The 19,040-nt window shown below is 48.4% G+C and overlaps 1 protein-coding gene across 1 annotated transcript in view; it reads left to right on the top strand.

Moving 5' to 3' along the window:
• Positions 1 to 2,191: 2,191 nt before the first annotated feature.
• Positions 2,192 to 19,040, top strand: part of GALNT5 (polypeptide N-acetylgalactosaminyltransferase 5) — a 46,808-nt gene continuing 29,959 nt past the window's right edge. Inside the window, exons 1-3 of the mRNA XM_072810852.1 lie at positions 2,192 to 3,609; positions 16,619 to 16,785; positions 18,045 to 18,164. Coding sequence (XP_072666953.1) covers positions 2,207 to 3,609; positions 16,619 to 16,785; positions 18,045 to 18,164 — 1,690 coding nt within the window. The 5' untranslated portion in view covers positions 2,192 to 2,206. The remainder of the gene's footprint in view (positions 3,610 to 16,618; positions 16,786 to 18,044; positions 18,165 to 19,040) is intronic.

Here is a 19,040-nt window from a genome sequence, read left to right as displayed (position 1 = left end):
TATGCTTCCCCTTGAGTACTATAGTCTCTCTACACTTCTCTGGTTTTGCTTATTTATCTGCCTTTCACCATCCAACTAATGTTTCTTTTCTCACACCATAATATGAGCAGAAATAATTATGTTCTCATTCACCCTGCAAGTCAAAGGATAGTTTCTTCAAAAATTATTCCTGCATCTCGAAACTAAGCTAGGTCCCTGTAGAATCCAATATATTATTCTCTTGTATTACTTACCATGTCCTGTAAATGTGCCTACCTGTCTGTGTCTGCCAACAGAGTGTGAGATCTCAAAGATAAGGACTATGCCCTTTTATTCAATATCCCTCAACCCCTAACACAGGACCAGAGTCATGAAACATAACAAATATTAGAAAAGTGGATGAATCACAGAGAGCTACCAATGCTGTCATCCATGTGGACATTCCAAATTGGAGTGAGCTGGCACTGAATAAGAAGGTGAACCAGGGATTCAAGAAACATGTTGCCATTGCTGCAATTATGTGGTTTTTCCCCTTTGGGGCGAGGTGCAAATTTAAAGGCCAAATGCTACCAAAGGAAATGCATAAGTGCAGAGAATTCAGAATTATTCCCTCTTTCCTTCCGAAGTCTTTGGGAGCCTAAATTTACCCGACAGCAGAGACGCTAGGCCCCTCCTAACACTAGAGTAGTAAGTGGCATTGCCATCCACAGGTCACTGGAAGTTCCTCGGAGAACAGAGCTCCTGGGAAGTGCTTCTCAAACTTTATGGACAAAGTTTATAACAGGTGATGTTCAAATGCAGGCTTTGATTCAGTTGTACTCTGTCTGGGAGGGAATTTCACAAAAGTTATGAACAGTGTTTAAAAGCAAACAAACAAACAAAAAAGGGGACGCCTGGCTGGCTCAGTCAGTTAAGCATCTGCCTTCTGCTCAGGTCATGATCCCGGTCCCAGGATGGAGCCTCGGGGCCTCGGGTCAGGCACCTGCTCTCCCTCTGCCACCCCCCCTGTTTGTGCTCTCTCTCTATCAAATAAATAAATAAAATATTTTTTTAAAAAAATAAGAGGCATTTTATTCCAGATCAGCGTTTCTCAGCTTTGGCTGTGCATCATAAAGACCTGGGAGCTTCTTAAAAGTAGGACAGCAGACCAACTGCGGTGGCTGCCCCCACCCCCGTCTGTCACTGAAAACTGGGCGGGGGGGGGGGGGCGTGTACTTCTTTGGGGTGATCCTGACGCGCCGTCTGTGTGGGGACCACTGCTGGCCGGTCTCCGTGCCTCTGCAAGTCTGGCCCAACCCCTGGGACAAAGTGTCTGCCACTGATCCGCGACAAGATACCGACCCAAGCTGAGAGTAAGCCTTTAGGAGCTTTTGCAGCAATATGACAAATCAAGTTTCTATCCAGTGACTCTAATGATGAAAAGAGATGGAGTCACCTGGAAAAACCACTGACATCTCAAGCAGCCTTTTGATTGCCGCTGGAGGAAAACTTCTGAATAACCAACGCCCACGGCTGGCGTGGGGCTCCGCGGCCCGTGGGCAGGCCGGGTGGGCAGGCCGTGGACGGGCGCATCCCGGGCGCGGCGGCCGCGGTCGGCGCAGGCGGGGGGCGGGCTGGGGGCGGCTCGGGGGGGCTCGGGGCGGGGGCTCAGCCCGCAAGCTCCCTTCCCTCCAGCTGCCCAGACACGCACAGTCTCGCGTAGCACAGCAGGTGCGGGCCCCACGGAGCGCGCGGGGGGGGGGGGGGCGCCAGGCGACCCGGGGCCGCGGGGGTCACGGGGGCGACTGGGCGGAGGCGGGGGCCCTTCCCGGACCCCGAGGGCGGCCGCGCGGGGCGACCCTGAGCTGCGGGGTGACGGGGCGGAGGCGGCCCCCCCTTCCCGGGCCCCGAGGGCGGCCTTGGAGGGCGCCAGGGGGCTGCGGGGCGGCGGGGGTCGCGGGGGTGACGGGGCGGAGGCGGCCCCCCCTTCCCGGGCCCCGAGGGCGGCCGCGCGGGGCGCCAGGGAGCCGCGGGGCGGGGGCGGGGGCGGGGTCAGCCGGTGTCGCGGGCGCCCGCGGGGCCGGCCCGGGTCTCCCTCCGCCGCCAGGCGCCACGCAGGCAGCCGCGGCCCGGCCGTCGCAGCAGCGCCCCCAGCCCGCGGCGAGCTGCGGGGCGACGGGGCGGCCGGCGGGCGCGGGGCCGGGCCGGCGGGCGCGGGGAGCGGAGCGGCGGGCGGCGCCCCTGCACCATGAACAGGCTGCGCAAGTTCTTCCGAGGCAGCGGGCGGGCCCTGGCGTTCGTGTTCGCGGCGTCCGTCCTCTGGCTGCTCTTCGACATGGCAGCGCTGCGCCTGTCCTTCAGCGACGCCGGCTCCCGGCTGCTCCAGGCGCGCGGCGTCCGCAGGGAGCCGGTCGGATTCCAGGCGCGGCCCGGCCCGGCCCAGGCGGCGCCCCCGCACGGCGGCGGGGAGGGCGGGAGGCCCCCGGCGAGGCCGCGCGGGCGGGACCCGGGGCCCCGGGAGCGCCCTCGGGGGGCGGCGGGCACCGCGCTGCGGGCTGACGCCGCCCCGGCCGCGGCCCCGACGGACGGGAGGACGCGCCGCGCGGGAGGCCGGGTCGCCGCTCGGCGGCCCCCTGCGCCTCTGCAGCCCCGGGCGGGGGCTCGCGCCGGGCCGCGCACCGCCCAGCGGGACCTCGGGCCCGCGGCCGCGGGGGGCACGGCTCGGGGCACGGCCCGGGGCACGGCTCGGGGCACGGCTCCGGGCACGGCTCGGGGCACGGCTCGCGGGGCTCCGCGCGCCGCCCCCGCAGCCGCGCCCGGAGGCCGAGCGGCCGCGACCTCTGCGCGCGCGGGCCCCGTGGGCGCACCCGCCGAGGCCCCGACGGCTCCCGGGCTCCGCGCTGGCCCGCGGGCGCCGGCGGCCGGGCGAGCCCCGGGGGAGGGCGGCGGCCCCGGGGGGGGCGCGCGGCCCGGCAGCCCAGCGGTGCCCGAGCCCCGGGGAGCCGGCGCCCTCGACGCAACGGGGCCTCCGAGCCGAGACCTAGCCGCGAACCGAGGCGCAGCCGGCGAGACCCTCGCCGTTTCCCAGCCCGGGGCCAGTTCGGGAGGCCCCCGGGGGCGGCCAGCCGGGGAACCCGGGCGGGGAGCGGGGCCGGCGGGGGGCGCGGCCACAGCGGCTGCCGGGGGGGCGCCCGGCTCCTCCGCAGGCCACGTTGTGATCGTGAGCAAGGAGGAGCAGCCAAGGCCGGAGCCCAGGCAGGTGCCTGGAACAGAGGCGGGAACCGAGGCCGAGCCCCCCGCTGCCCTGGGGGACAAAGCCACCTCCGGGAAGGGAAGCCAGGCCGCCGCCGCCGCCGCCGCCGCCCCCGCCCCGGCCGAGCCCCCGCGCGCAGGAGCGCCCCCTGCAGGCCTCCGCCCAGGTCGCCGAGGAGCGCCGTCACCTGCACAGCCCGCCGTGCGCCGGGTGTCGGGGATCGACGCCACACTTTCTCCCAGGGACCCCGAAGCCCCGGGCCAGTTTGGACGGCCCGTGGTCGTTCCCCGTGGGAAGGAGAAGGAGGCAGAAAGAAGGTGGAAAGAGGGAAACTTCAACGTCTACCTCAGCGACTTGATCCCCGTGGACAGAGCCATTGAAGATACAAGACCTGCTGGGTAAGATCCGTTCCTCTTCTCTTTCCTCCACCTGCAGTACTTGGGCCTTTATGTAGAGGAGAAGATTCGTGTCTAGATAACGTTGCGTGATTGTTGGTCACCTGGACAACTAGAGCAACACCACTCGCTGCACACGTCCAGGTAGTCCGCGGAGAAAACTTGCGACCTCGCATACCCGCCGTGTTCCCCCTGCACCTCACTTCCCCGACACTTGGGCTCTCACCCCTACTAGCTCAGGTTCCATTCCTTTCCTCTACTGAAAACCTATTAAAATTATTAGGCGGGCTTCATTCCTAATGAGGTATATATAAATGGCGGAGCTTAACATGCCATCCCATTAAAATAGTGACAATGAAGCGAATTCTCAATTTCGGGACTTTACATCATTAGCGAGTTTGGCAGGGATCTATTTGGGAAATGAGCACAGAGCAGGTGCCTTCTAGGCCTCCCCGGAATGGTAGCGTATGATGAGTGATCACCATAATGGCAAGTGAAGAAAGGACTCCAGTCCCTAAAATTTAATACCCTTTGTAGGGGGGATGGTAGACATTTCAGGAGTTCAGTCATAGAGGAAAAATAATGTTGGTACAAGTCAATCAATTCCTAAACTGCGACACCGACGGGATGTATGAGAGGACATAAGTCACCACTTGTATGTTTAGAACTTCACCGTTTACAAAGAGCCTGCTTACACATCACACGAACCTCGTAAGAGCCCCGGAAGGGAGCCAGCAGATATTAGGGGTTCGAATTACTAGATGAGGGCACTCAGAAACTGTATCACTTTCCTAGCTGTCTCCTCTGAAGGTGCTCAGTGAGCCTTTCGTGAACCAGTTCATCAATGAACCAAACTCCTGTGACCACATGACCAGGAGGTGGCTCAAATCACAAATATCTCATCTGATTCTAACGTAGTTTGGTTCCTGGTTCTTTTTGGCCCACTCATAAGAGAGGGTACCTTGCAGCCATATGTTTACTATCCATTAGTTGATAATACAGTTCCCCGCATGCCCTGATATTCAATTCCTGAGCCAAACAATATTTGCCTAGAAGTTGGAATTAGGTAATGTCAAGATTTGAACTTAGCACCTGTGGGGTGCAGGCCAATGGCCTTGTCTGGCCTCTGTGGCAAACTCTTGTTTGTGGTCTGTGTGGTCAGCGTCACCGGGTGGAAGGCAGATGCAGATGTGCCTGTCCTGTTAGTGACAGGAGCCTCTTCACTGCGATGTCAGCTAAGGGAAGCCGTTTTCAGCTCTCTCCGTCATCGGCAGGCGGCTACCAGCTAAGCACCGTGCCACTCATGTCCCTTACCCTGATAAAACTCATAACCCGGGAGAACACAAATATGCCCAACATTAAGATGATGAAACTGAGGCCCTGGGAAGTGATAGTGTCGGTGGTCCTAGAGCAGTGAACGTAAAGGCGTTACTGAAATCCATGCTCAGAATTGTGCTGTGCTCTTTATCTCTGGCTGATTGCCCGTCAGAGGGACCCGAAAAGTTACATTGGACCAGCTCCGATTGAAATCCTGCACATCACATGTCACACCTATATTTACGTGTGCACACAGAAATCTGCCAGCTTTGCACACGAAATGCCAGAGAACGAAGCGGGGGTCATGGAGCTTCATTCCTGCTGCCTCCGGTGGCCTGGCCCACTGCTCAGGAGCCCGGGGAACAGTCAGCCACTGCCCAGGAGCACGGGCCGCGGTTCCAGGGCCCACAAAGGGCGACGTGTGAGGGCCAGCCACCAGAATAATGATGCGAGTTCTGGAAGGCTCGACGCTGCCCAGGGCCTACTAGCTTCTGAAAATTGGTCTGTGGAAGATGAAGGTGGCAGGAACGGCACAGTCAGGCTCTGTCTTCTGAAGGAGGCTGTCCCGACTGAGGAGAAAGTGACACGTGTGCTTGAGAGAATGAGTCAGACAGCATGTGGCCAGGCCCCCTCCCTCTTATCACACAACCCACCTTGGCTAAACATAGGCGCTCTCGGCAAGCTGCCTCCCTGATGCTCCACGCCACCAGGATGGAGGTGACACTGTGGCCACCAGGGATCCTATGCACAGGCCCCGCTGAAGCATGTACAGCCCTGTGCGCCACTCTTCCTTGAGAGGGGGTAAATTAATTTTCTTTTCTTTTCCCCAAATCCTCTGACTCTAAATACATGCAAATTATGTATTCATATGGGTAAAGGTTGGGAGAAAAGGCAAATGAAAAACATTTGATTCATCAGGTTGGCACAATTTGAAGTTTCCTTACTTTGATTTTATTTATTTTCAGCCTTGCGCAAAAAGTAAATGAAATGCCTTCAAGAATGCACACTATAAGGTTTAAGAGTCAGCACGAGGGGGAGATTATCATAGAATATAATAACAGAACATGTGAGAGAGAGAGACGGGGAGAGACCGAGAGATCTATAAGAACACAGGCGGACAGGAGGGCTTGCCTTAAAATTAGCTACAGCAGCAGCCCACGAAAGCCCTTAAATTTTGAGAGTTCTGGGGCTATCTCCCTCACTGCTAGTTACATTTCCCAAAAATGCTCCACTATGGAATGATTAGCGCAGTAACTGGCATATGGCAACTGCTTATTGAATATACATTGAACCCCCAAAAAGACAAAAACCATAGATGTGCTAGTATGTTTATTTAAATTCAATTCCTGTGAGTAAAGATCTTAACTAGTTACCAGTTGATCTTCTTAGGAATGATTTAACCGGTAACACTAGGACGAGGTTGGCCCTGAGAAGGAGGGGCTCCGGGCATCAGGCCCAAGACCCTTTCACCTGCCCTGGTTCCAAAATCAAACACTTTTTTCTGAAACTGCTCTTCCCTCCTTTTCTCCTGAGCCCCAGAGAACCATTTCTAACTTCTGGAGGTGCAATCGTGGCCTCTGCCAAAAGCACAAGGACCCCTGGCTGTCATCCTTATTCTCACTCTCCTTTGCAATGCAACCCTAAGTCTCTGTCCCTAGCAGCGTAGCTGGAGCTTTCTGCATATGACATTCTCTCTACTGTGGCCCCTTTGCATTAAGAAAGTATCTCATTGGGACGCCGGGGTGCCTCAGCAGTGGAGCATCTGCCTTCGGCTCAGGGGGTGATCCCAGGGTCCTGGGATCTAGTCCCGCACCAGGCTCCCTACAGGGAGCCTGCTTCTCCCTCTGCCTGTGTCTCTGCCTCTCTCTCTCTGTGTCTCTCATGAGTAAATAAATAAAAAAAAAAAAAAAAAAGAAAGAAAGAATCTCATTACCCGTTCCTGTACATCATGTTTGGTACCATCCACTGATGTTCCTCTTAACTGGTGCCTTCCCACTGGCCCCACCATCCTGCCCTGCAGAATCCTCACCCTTTTCTCCCACACGTACTGGCCTGGCATTACTCAAAATCCAGCTGCAGCTTATCTCCTCCGGGACCATGATTCAACCGTGACCTCTCAATTCCAACAACCTTTAATGTGCTCACGGCTACTGAAACACTCCCCGTCGTGTGCTCTTCCTTCACCAGCGCCTCACGAATCTGTTTTGTGTCCTCAGTATCAGCTTCTCAGGAAACTCTTTTCATTGTTTGCCCCCCGTTGCACTAAGCAATATGGCCTTAAAAGGTATGTTTCTCAGACATGCATTTTGAAAATCGATACTATTTTAAAACAGTAAATGAGAGGTAGCTATTCAAATATGGCATGCAGTAAGTCTTTTTATAAATTAGTAATGACTTCCTTATTTTTCATTTTGAATATATACAGTAGAATGGTATCTCGTGTAGGGTAAATACACCCTAACACTGTGATCTGTTCATTGATTCATACTTGTTCTTTAGTTCATTGTTTTGTTGCTTAGTTTTTCATTTTCATGTTTTGACTTTCAAGGGAGGAAAAATCTCATTTTATTTATAACAATGTTGGATGTCAGTAAGTAAAATACAGTTTTGCCTCTAAAATATGCTTCAAATACAAATTTTTATAGTCATTTTGAAGTTCCATATTTAATCTCTTTTCTTTATAAAAAGCTAATCCTTACACTTCTTGCTCTTACTTATCGAACTCTGCTGCAGCCAGCAATAATCCATCAATATACACAGAGTTTGCTAAACCATGGTCCTAGCTATGGAAAATGCAGGGCCAGGGCGTGCTACGGAAGGGAGTCCGTCTCCTGGCCTGCCGCTATCTAGGGAAGATGAAACTCCAAAAATGAACTTATTTTAAGAGTGCACTTCTGGAATCTGTTTTAGAGAAAAATGACTCAAAAAATTTTTCACTGCCAGCATTTAGTTTTTAAAGTACAATGAGAGTTACAGCATGCTATTCCACCACTGCTGCGTTGTCGTGAGGCTACTCGACTGCTTAATTTAATGCTTGGCTTTTCCTACAGAACTCTGGCAAGAGCCTCTCTAAAGCAATGAAAACCGATCTTTACTCTCTTGGCCCAGAGCTGGGGCTGTCAACCAATAATTTGATTCCTTCCTACACAGAGAGTTTTCTTCTGGCACATATGAAAAGCAAAGGAGAGCACCGTGCATTTGCCACAAACCAGTCTAAATTACCGAGGGGAAAGAAAAAACTTTGTAGGACCTTCATTTCCACCCCCTCCACCCCTCCCAATCCTACTGAGGTCAAAAACCATAACTAGTAAATTACTAGAGGAGGAGGAGGAGGAGTCAGGAGAGAAAAAATAAACTGACCACGTATCTTTCTGAAGTTCAGGCTCCTGAAAGTTTATCCGGCTGGGAGAAAAGAGAAACTTGAAAGTTAAATGAAGTTCAAATTATTTTGACACAGGACGGGTATTTCAATTGATGAAATGAGATGGCTTTTGTGACTAACAGTGAAGAGGGAGATTTATCTAAAACTGACCCAGAGGAGCTAGCTCCCTGGGAAACGGAACGGGAGCAGGAAAGAAATATCTGACAGGATGACCTAAAAAGGTTCTTTCTGGTGCTTCTGAATCATCTGTGTGTGCGTGTGTGTGTGTGCGCGTGTGCATGCACATTTGTGCGTCTGTGTGTGTTAGAGCACAGTGTGCTTTTTCACTGAAAAGTCACATCGGCGAGCAGGAAATAAAAAGCAAAATTTGTTTAGAAGGTACAGGCTAGGGCAGCCCCGGTGGCTCAGTGGTTTAGCGCCGCCTTCAGCCCAGGGCCTGATCCTGGAGACCGGGATCGAGTCCCCCGTCGGGCTCCCTGTGTGGAGCCTGCTCCTCCCTCTGTCTGTGTCTCTGCCTCTCTCTCTGTGTCTCTCTCTCTCTCTCTCTGTTTCTCCTGAATAAATAAATAAATAAAAAATAAAATAAAAAAGAAGGCACAGGCTAGCCCGTAGCGGAACAAAGGTTATATGTGGCCAAAAGATGACACAGAGCCTTCCAATAGGTTAGTTGACCGCAGTCTCCCCATCACTCGAGAGTAACGAGGAGGAAGATGATCAGAGGACATAAAGCACATTTCTGCTACTAACTCAAAGGGGAGAAAACAATTAAACAGGGTCTGCTTAATGTAAAACTGAGAAATGTTAAAGCAGGTCAGTGACTTTTTCTCGTGAATGCCCCCGAAGACCTAGAAATGTCTCTGGGACAGAGGAGTGAGTAAACGGAGGAATCGAAAACCTATGTTTGCTTCTCGTTTGCTCATCTAATCCCTGTGCTCATTTAACCGCCCGCCCAATTTGATCAAACCCTTGCTGCAGGGTTGCCCCGGGTCCCTTGGCCCCCACAGTAACTACCTGCGGGCCGGCCCGGGCCACCCACCGGGAGCTGCGCTTCTCAAGAAGGGAAACAGGGTTTGCTCGAGGGTCAGAAAATTGCGGATAAAGAACAGTGTGGGAAGCTGTGTTTTGTTGTTTGCTTTCAAAATGAAAGGAGCTTTGAGAGTCCCCTCTATGTTTAAAAAAAGTCTACATTATTCCAAACTAAGTCATCTCCTCCGCTGGCCCCGCTGCGAAATGCTGGTGCTGGTGTGGACGTGCGCGAGGGAGCGGGTCGGGAGCTCCGCCTTCGGAGCCCGGGGATGGGGGGCCGCAGCGCCCCGTGCCCCTCGGCCTCCTGTTGCTTGTCGCCCACGCGGGCCGGTCCCTCCGGGTGCCCCCCCCCGCCCCCCTCGTGGGCCCCGGCGCAGGAGGCCTGGCCGGCGGGCCCGTGTGCGCCCCAGGAACCCCAAGTGCGTGCGTGTGTAGTGTCGGGTGTACACGAGCTCCTGCACGAGCTCCTGCTCGAACCCGTCCTCGCGGCAGCAGCATGAGGGACCCGCTGTCGCTCTCTAGTTTGCAGCCAGGCTCGGAAGAGCAAGTGACCCGTCCGCTGTCCCCGCAGGCCGAAGCCGAGCTGTGGATTCCAAGGAAGGTTCCCGACTCCTCATTCCAGGCCCCTCTGCCCAGGCTGCGGCTCCTCCTTCCTTCCCCTCTGCTCCCTCACAGGCATTCAACTTCGCCAGAAATTAAAACCTCTCTCTCTTCCTTGCCCAGGGGCCAGCGGTCTGCGGAAGGCATTAGTTTTGCACTTGACGGGGTGCCTGGGCCGTGGTTTCCTATGTGGCGCTGAGCAGAGGGGAGCCTGAAATGCCGACCCCGCAGCTCCGGGGGAGCCAGGCCGAGCCCCCAGCCGGGTGTGGTGCCAGGGCCAGGGCCCTGGCTGCAGGGCCAGATCAGCAGGGTGTCCTGTGGGAGCACAGGGTACCCCCGGGGCAGGGAAGGGGGACCCCAGCCCTTTTCTGAGAGAAGGCCTGGACCTGATGGGTAGGGAGTCAGAGAAGTAGGGAGAAAGGGTAAAAACAAAATTGATCCACTAAGAAACTGAAGGAAATCCGACATGGGGTGGGGGGGGGACCAGGCCCGGGAGAGTCAGCAGAACCCGGACCCCTCAGGACCTGGTCGTGCCTCTTCTGAGGACCAGTGAGGGAATGTGGAAAGGTGTAAAGCCATAGGGAAAAAAAAATTAATTCACCTTTTCTCAAAGGTCTCATGATCCGGAGGGAAGCACTCATGGGTGAACCAGACTCAAGCTGCGTAGACAACACGAACGTTAGTACTAGATGAGGCGTCCATGTCCATCTAATCCAGTCCTTACACTACAGAGAAATCCGAGAAGGGAAGTGATTTGCTCCAGGTCAGAGCTACCCCCCAGGTGCCCTATCACCAGCCCAGAACCACTTCGGCCACATTACACCACCCCTGCTCTTTTCCCTTTCATCCTGACTTCGCTCTGACACCTGCCTACTCAAAATAGGCAGCTGGTCAAGTGGGGAATGTTGATCCTGGGCCCGGGAGCTTTGATGGCTATAGGGTGACCTCAGGACCCCCAGCCTCCGCTGGCTGAGCCCTTGGGATAGAGGGGGTGAGTGTGACTCAGGGTTGTCTACCCTAGAAAGAGCAAAACATAAAAGTAAACTTTTTGTACAGCTGTGCCCTGTTATCAGGGAAAGGCAAAGAAGCCCCAATATATTGAAAGTCTTGGAGAAAAGAATACAATTCTGGACGGAGCTCCGGCACTGGATTCTTGATTCCCCTTCTGATCCTCCCGAAGATAGCAGAGCTTGGGGAGGGTAGGCCCCTGAAGGCTCACCTCCAAGCACTCGTTGAATTGCAAATCGAGGTTGAGAAATAGTCTCCTCGACCTTCTGTTCACACCTGAGAAAACTGAGACTTGATCCACATAGTACATTTTGATGGTTTTGGAATAAAATGAAAAATTCATAAAAATGAGAGAATGTTATCATTCCCCAAATCTTATGATTTGAACCCTTCTTTACTGGATTAGACGACATTCAAATCAGGTGGGTGGCTGAGCATTCAGCACACACGAGCCAAAAAGGCGAAATGCATCGCTCCCTAAGTCTCTTGGTAAATGATGAGCCCTCGATAGATCTGAATTAAAGGGTTGCCTGAGGAAAGGTCAGTCCGCCCAGTCTAAACGTATGTGCTTGCATTGTGGATGACCGCAGGTCCTCACATGGGTTTTTACTATGGAACTTATGCGGTATTTTTATGCCCGTTATCATGTCAAATCTTCACAGACATTCTGCGATGAAGGCATTGTAATCTTGACCCTAAAAGTAAAACTGCAAGGTGTGCACGGTTACTCATGGTCACTCAGACACTAAGTGTCAGACAGGAATCAAAACTCAGTCCCTTGTCATCTTTCTCAAGTCTAGAGGAAGTCCAGAAAGCTGTTCCATGGCAGTGGCATCAACCGTGTGCCGGACGGTGGACCTCAAGACAGTCCCCGTTTGTGTTTAGTACTTGGATTGGCTGTCATGTCAGTCCAGGCTTTCCCCCAAACAAAACAGAACGGGTTTCATTTTTAGGTATAGCGTGGAGTCTGTGGACTCTAACCACCTAACTTATGGAATGGATGAGCATATAGAATAAAAATATGATTTCTTAACCTCAAAAAAGATTACAAACCCTGAAATAGCTTGCATTTAAATGAGACTTTATTTGAGCTGCAACTCCTCCCCTCCATCCAGCAGAAAGCAGGGTTTCCCATAGGCAAATTGGAAAAAAGGAAATTTGCTTTTAGTTGGGTCAGTGGAGGATAACTTGAAAAAATTTTTACAACCTGTAGTAATTAGATGACTGTCAGTACGTAAGAAGGGTGCAAAAGTGAACGTGGAAAGCCTTTCTGGTCTGATGCATGTCGCCTTCCAACAAAGCAAGCTTGCTAGTTCTTCTAGACACCTGGAAACATGTCTAACCTGCTTAGCTGTTCAGGAAACTAGATACATATAAATGTCACAGTGGCCTGACATCTCAGCCACCCAGAGCAAGGCACGCTCTGCAACTTCATATTTCAAGCCTCTCTCACCTCCTTCTGTGCCCCTCTTCCCCATCCTTCAATGCTGCCCCTTTTTCCAGTGTGACCCGTATGATATAACCTGCCACAGAGTTGTCTTCAATGGATTATTTAAATGCATCTGAAATCCATGTCTGCCAATAAGTGGCACAGGTGCTGCTTATTTCTTGGGACACTGGCATCTAGTGGAATCCTTTGTGACCCTACCCATAAGGTAGGTACAACTAAGGCACGACAGGATGGGGAGGGTGGATGCTCAGCTATTTGGCGGAGCTTGGAACTTACCTCTAAAAGAGACCAAAAACCTACTCATTTATTATTATATAAGAAGATTCATCTGCATTAGCCCGCTTGGTTGACTCTCCAGTGCATTCTTGTTTGTAACTAGATTTTCGAAAGTCGACCAAATTTTAACAATAAAGTAATTCCCAGGACTTCACAGCAAGGCTTGTTGGTTCAGGTGACTCAGGCAGAATTTGAGGGGCTGACCCTTCCTTTTTAGAATTGGTTTATTTTTCTCAGCACCAAATAGTGTAAGGAATATTTGAGCATAAAGTGTGCATTTTCCATCCACTTATGTTATAAAGTTAGAGATGAGGAAGTCATAGGAAGTCACTGATGTCTTCATCAGGCTATTAAACTCCTCTTAGTTTTACTTTCTCTCTCCCACATACAGCCCACGATGGAACCTTTACCCATTTTATACCAGTATCTTTAAAATCCTCTACCATTTTTCTTTCCCTTTTGTTTGTTCTAACAACCCCTAGACTTGGATTAATTTACCAATCTGCTTTTATCTCCCCCTTTGCCCAAGCTGGCAGATCCTGGTAGAGCAAATCACACTGGTACTTTGACTAAAATTTTGAGATCTCCAAATTCAGTGAAGTACTTAGCGCCCCTCAGAAATCCTTTTATGTGTAGTTGGCCAGTTCTCTCCCCCATTACCCATGTGTCCGTTCCGGATATTATCTATTCTTCTCAAAGCCCCAGCCTATCACATTAACAAACAAACTTTCCTCCAATATGAGCTACAAATTATTTCAACTTCTCTGTGCACAAACTCATCTGTATATATTATCACCTTTTTTCTTTCTATCTGAAAGAAAAATATCTCTTCTTCCACCATTAATCTTTTGATTAAGCTTCATTCCATTTCCATTTTTTATCTACCCATTTAATACATATTTATCAAATATTAGTTATGTGCAACTGTGCTAGAAACTTGTGGCACATTGTACGAAGCAGGAGATTCTGGATGCAGCAGAAAAGAAATAAAATCAATAAATTAATGCTATGGCCTCCAGAACTGAGAAAGAAAGTTTCTGTTGTTTTAAGCCATAAAATTTGTTATGGTAGCTGCAGAAAACTAATATAATTTTGGTTTCAAGGAGTGGGTTGCTGCTGTAACAAATACCTAACAATGTGCCGGTATTATCCAAGTAATATTCAAAGAACTGAATGATAGATAAAATCTGGGAGAATTTTGAGAAGCATGATTGGCAAAGCCTAAGTTGCCCTGAAGAAACTGTTGGTAGAAACATGCATGTTAAAGATGCTACAGGTAAGGGCTTAGAAGAAAGTGAGAAGTACAGAAAAGAAAGCTTCTGTCCCCTTTAAGCATATATATGTCGTCTTGAACAGAATGTTGGTAAAAATAGGAGCATTGTGAGGGCTCAGAAGGAAATGCAGAACACATTAGTGGGAATTGGAGGGAAAATGATCCTCCAAGATAGTGGCAGAAACCTTGACGAAATTATGTCTGACAGCTGTATGGAAAGCAGAACTTGCAAGCCATCAACTTAGGTAGCTGAAGAGAATTTCAAGCCGACTGGTAAAGGTGTGGCCTGGTATTTCCTTTCTGTTCATAGTAAAATGTGAGAAAAAATAAATAAATTGAAGAAGAAACTGATAAGCAGTTTTTCTGGGTTTTATTTGTTTGGTTTTTGTAATTTGTTATAGTAGCCACAGGAAACTAATACAGACCCTAGTGAAGTCAGGGATATCTCATATTATTTACAAATGCCGATTTATGTTTCTAAACATGAATCTCTACTGTAGAATCAGATTAGTTTAGGCTGCCTGCTAGTTAACGTTAACAGGAAAATGTGTCATTTTGATTTTACATCAGGACATGTTCCTGTCAGCCCCCAATTTATCTATTTATTTTTTTAGGATTATCCACCAACGGTAAAAATAATTAAATCCATTTTGTCTTAGAGCTCAAGTTCCCAAACTGGCCTAATAACAACTTGTGGGTTGTCTTTTTGTTTGTAGAGTTTTATTTCTGTTGTTCGTTTTTTAAGACACAGATTCTCAGGGTCTATTCAGAATTGCTGAATTGATTTTCTGGGGCCGGTAATTGGATATGTATATTTTCATAAGGCTTTGCAGGTTGCTATCATAACCACCCACTTCAGGGAACCATTGAAATTACAGCTGGGTTTGCCTACCTTTTCTTAAGTATCTGCTTGTGTCTCAGATATATAGTAGGTGAGTTTTAGAAAATATTTGCATCTAATCTTACAATAAACTGATTCTTAATCTCTGCTAGGAGGCTCTTAATCTCTGGCAAACTGAGGTTCAAAGAAGTTACACACCTTACCTAAGCCAGTAGTTAGGGAATCTGGTATTTGACCACATATATATCTGATTCCAAAACCCATGCTTTCAGTGCAGAAAAATCAGCCTAGTGCAATGGAATGCCAACTGTTTGTTCACATTTCCATACATACCCTTTCTGGGTGAATCATGTTGAATAAGTCGTCTAACTTCTCCAGTTTTCAGTGTGCTCTATTATGATAGAGAAGAGGGTAATAATGTGGATCCCCAGCAGTCGTTACTACACAGTAGTAATTTATTAAGTACTGTTGGTAAATGGTGAACGTATGGAAGTGTGGTTTTGCTATGGGTTTGGCTCTTATCTATTTCTTTTTTTACAGACTAAGTGAAGTGTAGCTATATTGTCTAGCACAAGTGCCTGCTCCCACAAAATGCTACATATGCTGCCAGATTCTTTTATTCTTGAGAACTTAAGGCTTCCTGCATGGCTATTTCTGGAGCCAGACCGGACCAGAGTTTGAGTCCCAACCAACTCTGCCATTTACCAACAGTGTAATCCTGAACTAGCCTTGCCATGATTTGAATTATTCATCCTTAAAAGGGGAAGAGATGTTGTTGGCTTAAATTGAAATAATACAGAGTGCCTATAATATTTATTTATGATCACTGTAATTTAATTATGACATTACTAACAGTAGCTGTGTAGGAAGGATGGCAAATAGTCTTTGTGAAGTTACACTGGGCCTCCTCCTATGAAAAGTAACACAGACAGGGGATGGAAGGATGCCAGCAGTGAGGCAGTACATATTGCAGGGCATGGAAAAAAACCAAGACCAATTCCAACCCACCTGAATACCAACTCCCACTGTAGCCTTATCCTCCTCTCTATGCCTGAAAAATTATTTCAACTGTGGTTACTCTGTAGCACAGAGAGTCCCAGCAAGTAACCCCTAAATAGATAGGGAAGATGAAGAGTTTAATTATACATCTCCACATATATCCATAAATACACTCACATGTAGAGTGGGAGAAAGAATATTTCCTTTGGCACTTGGCAGGAGGCTAGTTGCAAGGGCAATCATAAACTACCTGGTAACGTTAAATAAGTCAGAGAGTTCTCTTGTGGCAAATGGTCTAATTAAGATAGCAATAACTACCATTTGGTGAATTCCTATGCCAGGAGCTGTGCTAGACATTTTATGTGCATTCTCACTAGGCTGTAAAGCTTTGTTAAATAAGAACCTTTACCTACTTTTAAAGATGAAGAACTGGAGACACAGAGAGATTAAGTATGGTATCAATGGATAAAGATCTGAAAAATATTGTGGTGAGATTCAAAATAGTGTCTAACCATCTGCAAAGCTTATGCCCTGTCTGCTACAGGAACTTCTCATGCCTTGCATCGCTAGTCCTTTTATAGCAGCTACTCTTACTGGCCATTTTTTTCTCTGCTTGTTTATGTTGCTTATACCCTTTCCTCAAGAAAAACACATGATAAAATCAGCGCTGATATATGTAGTAGATGATGGATGGATGGGTGGGTGGATAAACAGATGACACATGGACAGATAGAGCAGTGAGGATATGTGTATATACATACAATTGCACTCAGTGATTTTTAAAACCATCTCGTGGCTCTTTTTAGCACATCACTATGTCCTGCTTGTGTCCCGGCCCAGGTGTGCAGAGCAGCTCGTTCACAATAACCTCCCAACCACCAGTGTCATCATGTGCTTTGTGGATGAAGTGTGGTCTACTCTCCTGAGGTCTGTTCACAGTGTCCTTAATCGCTCTCCTCCGCACCTCATCAAGGAGATTCTGCTGGTGGATGACTTCAGTACCAAAGGTAAGGAAACCACGCCTGGAAAATTAAAGTTTGATGTGAGTCAATAGCAGGTTGGGTGGATGGCAAAAATGTCAAATCATTGTTTCACGTGGCCCTTTAGAGGCATAAAAGCAAGTATCTACAGGATGTAGAAAGTGAGCTGTATCTTCAGTCAGCTGTCTCAGACTTCCCTTCAGCTGTCCTCTCTCTGCCATGCAGAAATGATTTTCTAACCATAGCTTCTTGGAGCAATGGAGCACTCTGAAGTTCCAGAGACCAGAAGATGTTCAACCATTTTATAAAATCCAATAAGCAGAAATAGAAGGCCAACGGTTTCTTCTTTAAGAGCAAAGCACATTATGTGTTAAGTGTTGAGAAGACAAATTGCCAATAGAACTAGAGAGATGAGGATTCCACAGAGTGCAAAGGTGGAAGATTCTTCACTTCTCTTAGACCATGTGCTCCAAGAAGTGGCCTTGAAAGCATAAATAGAAATAGTATCCAGGCACCTAGCAAATAATAATCTTTTTATTTTAATTTTTTTAAAGATTTGATTATTTATACATGAAAGACACACATACAGGCAGGGAGAGAAAGGGGGGGGGGGGCAGAGATACAAGCCAAGGGAGAAGCAGGCTCCAGGCAGGGAGCCCGACGAGGAACTTGATCCGGGGTCTCCAGAATCACACCCTGGGCTGAAGGCAGCACTAAACCGCTGAGCCACCCAGGCTGCCCTAATAATCTTTTTATGCATGGGAGATCTAGGGACTTGAAAGACCCTTTGGAGGGACCTGAAGCTTATATCGTCTTCAGAGCCCTTTTTAAGAAAAAAAAAAAAAAAAAAAAACCCAAATCAGTAGGAAAGTGAGCAGCAGAAGTACTTCTGGGAGCCATTCCTATCTGATATACCTGACAATATCTTAATTACACATAGAAATGACTGCAAGTCATGTAAATATAACCCATAAAATATTTATTTTGAGGTATATTTGCCCCTGTCCTGATAAATACTCAGAAAAGCTGATCCCTCCTCTGTGTCACTTGGCAACACTGAAAAGAAGGATTTGGAACTTGAGAAACAGATACTTTGGAGTATTGAATACAGACAAAAATCCATCCAAGAAAATAAACCAGAAAATAAAATCATGGCCCAAGGAATAAAATTTAGTGACTACAGTAAATATCATAGTTTTTGGAATTTGATGTTGAGGAGTCACTGTTAGTATTACCCAGATCTAGTTACTTAAAGTGTTTCCTCATCTATTCTTATTCTGATATAGACTACCTAAAAGATGATTTGGATAAATACATGTCTCAGTTTCCAAAAGTTCGGATTCTTCGCCTCAAAGAGAGACATGGCTTAATAAGAGCCAGGCTGGCGGGAGCACAGAATGCAACAGGTAAGAAGCTGCTCAGTTTTTGTTTTAGTTATATTTTTGTTTTCATTCGTTTTCAAATACATATAATAAATTTGAAATAATACTGAAGTGAACACCCACAGAGCCATCATCATTCCACCAATTTTTAACTTTTTGCAAAATATCATCACACACATACACAGATGTTTAAATGTACACACTTTTGTCCTCAACTTTTGAACTTACAGACATGATGACACAACAACTCTGTGTACCTTAGTAGACATCTCTACAAAATACAGACATTCTCTTAGATTAGCACACTTTCATATTTAAATATCATCCGGTTTATGCTCTTTTCAGACTTCCTCATTGCTCTTAAAATGTTTCTAATAGCCGCTTCTCTCTGTTGAAATTTGAGATCTAATTAAGTTCCATGCACTGCATTTGGTTGTTTAGTCTCCTTAGTTCCTCAATCTAAAGTAGACAACACACTATTACCATTGACTGGTTTGGTTTTTTAGAGTATGGGTTATTTATTTTGTACATGTGACCACATTCTGAAATTTTCTCATTGTTTCCTCATGTTACACACAGAATAAATGTTTCCGGCGTGAGTAGTGTATAGTATTCTCCTACATAGGTGGTAGGAATTACATAATGTTTATGGCTTCAAATCAAGTGACACATGATGTCCAGTTGTCCCACTGTGGGTGATAGTAATTTTGAGCATTTGGTTAGAATGTTGACACCCAGATTTTTCTTTTGGGAGTAAGAATTAATTTGTGATGTGATACTTTGATCCATATAAATACTCTATTTTCCTTACATTTTACCCACTGGTTTTGCACCATTAATGATCTTTGCTTGAATCAGTTATTCCATTGAGAACTATCTCTCTGTCCTTCCCTCCCTCTT

This window comes from Canis lupus, chromosome 34 (assembly GCF_048164855.1).
Source record: "Canis lupus baileyi chromosome 34, mCanLup2.hap1, whole genome shotgun sequence".
Lineage (NCBI taxonomy): Eukaryota > Metazoa > Chordata > Mammalia > Carnivora > Canidae > Canis > Canis lupus.
This window is presented reverse-complemented; position numbering and strand designations above follow the sequence as displayed.